The 5,251-nt window shown below is 39.3% G+C and overlaps 1 protein-coding gene across 1 annotated transcript in view; it reads right to left on the bottom strand.

The window, feature by feature from the left end:
- Window positions 1-1,282: 1,282 nt before the first annotated feature.
- Psmd6 (proteasome 26S subunit, non-ATPase 6) overlaps window positions 1,283-5,251 on the bottom strand; it is a 15,566-nt gene continuing 11,597 nt past the window's right edge. Inside the window, exons 6-8 of the mRNA XM_028760616.1 lie at window positions 3,113-3,281; window positions 1,623-1,700; window positions 1,283-1,489 (exon numbers count right to left, since the gene is read on the bottom strand). Coding sequence (XP_028616449.1) covers window positions 1,393-1,489; window positions 1,623-1,700; window positions 3,113-3,281 — 344 coding nt within the window. The 3' untranslated portion in view covers window positions 1,283-1,392. The remainder of the gene's footprint in view (window positions 1,490-1,622; window positions 1,701-3,112; window positions 3,282-5,251) is intronic.

The following is a 5,251-nucleotide window of genomic DNA, read 5'->3' as shown; positions in this document are numbered from 1 at the left end:
CCCCTGGCTTATGTAAACTTGCTCTTCCGAGAAGATCCCTAAGCCTTGAGTGGGGAGGGATTTGATTCAGCACCGAGGAACACAGTTCTTATAGAGACTGTACTCAGTGACTCAGTTCTTTTATTTCTAATTATTAGAAGCAATCAGGTAATCAAGAGATGTGTTTTTTTTGAAATCCCTAACTTGCTATTTTGAAATACTTTAGGAATATTCAACAGGCTGACTCCTTCCTACCCACCATCCAGAAACTCCTTTCAAATACAAGTCTGGCCATACATAATATTACCCTTACTGTATACCAGGGACCACTCTTTCTGAGGACATGGTCTTGACTTTGAAGATAATGTAACATTTTGGCATGATTTTTATCCCACTGTGACTTGATCACTGCAGAGTTTTTTCATCGAGAGATGCTCAATTATTACCAATTTTCAGTCAGGTGAAAGATGTGTTTTCATTCCTATAAATAAATGTGTTCTAAAAACACCAGGAACTTTTCTCCATCCTCCCTTGCCTTTTATGGTAAATTCATCATTTGCCTTCATCGAGGCGCTAGGATAATAGTCATCTTTAACTTAAGGGCTATGGGATCTTCAGCTCATTTTCTCATAGCCTCTCCTGTTTCACTAATCTTTTAGCAAATATTGTTGCCTCTACTTCGTGAGCACTCAATACACAATGACATAACAAAACACTAAGTCCAACCTGGTCATCCTTTGTGAGTTACAGGAGTGGGGCATGGGGGACACCGGGGACATGTTGAGCAGAGTTCCCTTCACGATCTGTACCCCTTTTTATATCTTTATAGCACTGACCTCCCCCCACCCCGCTTACAAAGTTCAATTTTGTTTACCTCATGATCACTGTGCTCCTATTTCCAAAATAAGTGTTTATTTTGCTAGTATTTCTACAAAATTTTGAGAATCTGTCTTTAGTTAAGTCATATTCTGGAATCTAGTTCATACAAGCTTCTGAGAGAGGCAATGTATTTAGTTTTATAAGACTGCAGACAAACTTGACTACTTTATCTTCTTTTCATATTAAACAGGAGTCACTGCTGCACTGTGGTTCAGAGGACCAGTAATCCTGTACTTTAAAACCAGGAGATAATGGCTGCATCAGCTCTCTCACTTGCTAATAAGGCAGAATCCTGGTCACTAATTCTGACTATAACCTTCAGATTGTAGACCACACAGACAGGTAAAAGACAAAGAACATTTTTCATTAATAAATGAAGTGGCATTAGTGGTGCCAGTATGTTTAAGAAAAAAAAAATCAAACAGAAAGAAACAAATGGCATATTTATTTGATGCTGTTGCAGTGGGCACACAGTGAAGAAAGTTACAAAAGCTTTCAAGTAACATCTGTAAGGGTATACATTTTAAAATGGTTTTACATGTTAATTACTCTGGATAATTTCTGAACCCTGTTTAGCAGCAAGTCTCCTTTCTTGATGGTTTCTTGGTACTGCCAGTTCTTGCTATCAGGTCTATAAATAAAGTAAAGGGAAAAAATGAATTATTTAGCAGCTCCGTGATTCCATGACAAGAGGTGACCAATTTGTACCCACAGGCACTACCCCATCTCAGCACTAACAAATAACAGATAATAAGGCTGGCTACCTGTTGGTCTCTACTATTTCATTTACTTTATCAATTTTGCAGTGTAGTCTTCCAGCAGCAATAAACCTGGACAGCTCCCTGATTGAGAAAAAGAAAATCCACCGTTAGTTTTAGACAAATGGAACTCTGTCTTAGAGGTAAGATCTCATTTTCCTCAAGCTTCAACTACCAGATACACAGCAGTGACATGATTATTGCAGACTTGAGTCATAAAGACTACAGCAGCTCTTAAAGCCAAGCTCACTGCAGTGCAGCACCTGCAAGCATCTGGGTTGGGACTTGCCATCCCTCTTACTCCTCGTGAAGGCTTTAAGTAACCAAAGGGAGAGCAGCTCCAACCTCAGATTTCATGATGCTCTGGCAGGATGACTGCTTTCATGAGACTGTCTCAGCCAGGGCTAGAGAACAACTGACACTGTCTCTCAGGCACACACTAAGTGTACAAAACAAAATTCATTACACAATTTAAAATTTCTTAGATTTTTTTAAATAATAAAATACAATGAAAAATATATGCCACATGAGAGAATGATCAGGTTTAAATGAAAACAACTTAAGTTTAGCCATCACTTTTCTATTCTGGATTGTGAACAAACCATCAACATTTATCACACAGACATCTTTAATCACACTAAAATTGTCTGTGCTACAGAACAGCCCAGTTGTTACCTTACCGTGTAAGACAAAGGATATAACCATGTTGCTCTCATGGTGAAAACCCTCCAATGACATCAGGTAGTACATAGACTCAAAATTCAAGCTCTATACCATGAACTATAAAGCCCCAAGTCAACTGCTCTTCCACAGCTGGGGCACAGCCACACTAGAATTTAGCTCCTGCTGGTTTCTAAATTTGCTCCCATCTTTAAGTTGTTCTTGCTATTTTTCCTTTTCTGCATGTGGAAATCTTCACATGGGTGACAATTCTCAAGCAGAGCAAGCTTCCCCTCCTCAGACATGCTGTATCTAGGCACAGTTTCCACTGTCTATACTCCTCTCTACACTCCTGTACTGTTCACTTGAATGAAGTGCACAGAGACATCTACGAGAGCACCAAAAACGAACAGATCAGTGTTTGTGGAACCAATGATTGCAGTGTTAAAGTCCCACATTTTGTCACCAACCTGATGAAAATTGTAAGTCCAACATTATCAGGGGAAATGCCATAATTATAAATTGTAAGTCCAACATTATCAGGGGAAATGCCATAATTATAAATTGTAAGTCCAACATTATCAGAGGTGACCCACTAAATATAAGACATAAGGTCTGCAGTCCTGATAAACTGGTGCAATTCCTCAAGCAGAGCACATGCCGTGCTTGCTCGTTTCACTGGAAACTGTATCCTGAAGGCAGACAAGGGCAGATGCTACTGCTAATATAATACTTAAGAAATTGTCTTCCTTAAAATTGAGGGAAACAGTGTAAATTCAGAAAATGTAGAACACACATTAAAAGCCAGTTTGGATGCATAAATTTGTTGAACTTACTGGTCAATGAATTCCACACCCACACCAAATGCTTCTGCCATATAGCCAAGGGTTAATGACCTATATGATTCCAGCAGCTGGCTGTATGCATGAATTCTCATTTCTCTTACATAGTATCGGTAATGAGGTGCAAAAAGCCAATCCTTTTTCATTTCCTGTTCCACGATGGCTACAATAAATAAGATGACAAATTAGTACCGTCCTCTTACCCAAGGAGCTTTGAACTCTACATATAATGTCTTCTCACACCATCCAACAACAATGGACAGCAGCAAAGACAGGTTGACAATGGAACTGTCACCAGATCATGGCATAACAACTAAGAGCATTTTATATAATGAAGCAAAATCCTGTAACTTTCATTCACAATTATAACAAACCGGGGACAGTGATAAAGACAAAAGCAAAATAAAATAAAATAAAAAGACATTTTTACAAAGTCACAAAATAAGCAATAAAGAGTGATGAAACTTATTATAAAAAATGTAAAGTTTAAGGACAAGTTTTTAACAAGGCTATGTAGCAACAGGAGTTAAGTTGATAACAAAATTGAAGAGTAAAGTGTGTCTGGATATTAATGAGCAATCTACAGGAATATAAATTATCTCACTAAATACTATATGCTTCGGCTCTGGTTACTAAACTATGATGCAAGTTCTATGAAGAAAATGGCAGAGGCAGCATGTTTGGGAAGAAGCCTTCCCTGAGGCAATGGCCAGGAAAGAATTCTGAGAAACTGGCTAAGCAGAGAGCATTATTAGACAGCAATGTTAGTAAGCATAGTCCCAAGGCACAATAGGCATAACCAAGTTCAGAAATAGAAAGACTGCAAAATCTAACAGGGTAGAGACAAGTTGCACAAGGGTAATGTGTTGGCAGTTATTTTATGAGGGGGAATATTGAGGCACAAACAGGCTGGGACACTGCTCTAGGGGATCTGCTCACTAGACTCAGAGATACCAAGAAGGCATGGAGTTAGCACTAGAACTAGGAGTCTTGGCTGCACGGCCGTCAGATATATTACCCCAAAGATGAGAGACAAGGCAGGGGGAACCAAAAGCACTCAGTCACTGAGAGGTCTCACAGAAGGGAAGGCCCAAAGAAATCATATGTTGCAATGGAGCAAAGCAAACAAAACTGAAAAATGAGGGTTGTCCAGTGACCATGAGACAGGATGAAAGGGAGCAGGCCACCACTAAACTGATGGCTATCATTTCACCAACAATAAAGTACACATGACCAATAAAATTTCGTTTTTCTTCTCAAACTGCCAAGTTTTATAAAAATGTGGAGCTGGGTTTTTTCAAATACTATAAACTGGCACAGTGTTCCTAGGGGCAACATGGTCCAGGTGTACTGGTATGTGTTAGACTACCTATGGTAGTATTTATGAAAGTTCAGTGTCTTAGACTACCCATGGAAGGAAGTGGGACAAGAGTGCTGTCTGTGTGTTCAAACCAGGATTAGTTTTACAAGGTTACTTTTACAAGCTGAAATCTTAAACTTTCTATCAAGAGATAATAAATCCAGGGACACAGTACACTCAGCATCCCGTCAACAACTGGAAGCTCTAAGGAACTTCACTTGATACGTACTTAGTCCATGAGAGCTACTTACAACCACTTGATTGCAACAGCCCACTACTGGTAGTGACATGAAAAGCTTCTTCATACTACAGTGTGACAAGAAAAAGCAAGCTGGAGAGCAAAGTATGAAATATAACTATGCTATGTAGGGTTACTGAGGACTTTCTGAATGCCTCTGAAGGATAGCCAGAAACTTGGCAACTGCTGCCTGAAGAGAAGTACCTGCAGCACCATGTTAGTGAAAACTGTTTACTGGTTTATAGGAGCCTGTTAGACAGTTGTCTAGTGTATACCTAACTTTTTTTTTATTTGTTAAACTATTAAGATCCGGGAAGGATCGTATAAATAAAGGTGTGTGGTTTGTGAGATAGAGTGCTTTTCAGTTGCAGTTATACTCAATTCCTAGAAACAATCATACACCCTCTGGCAGAGAATTCTATTCTTCCCATTTCACCTCAAGCGCTTTAAACACACTAGTCTATGAATACTTAAGAGTCAATCTCAGGGCTGGAGCAGACACAGAGTCAGTCTGCTCCTGTCCTGTGGAGAAACT

This window comes from Grammomys surdaster, unplaced genomic scaffold (genome assembly GCF_004785775.1).
Source record: "Grammomys surdaster isolate TR1022 unplaced genomic scaffold, NIH_TR_1.0 126546, whole genome shotgun sequence".
NCBI classification, from domain to species: Eukaryota; Metazoa; Chordata; class Mammalia; order Rodentia; family Muridae; genus Grammomys; species Grammomys surdaster.
Note: the sequence above shows the minus strand (reverse complement) of the source record. Positions and strands in the feature narration are given on the sequence as shown.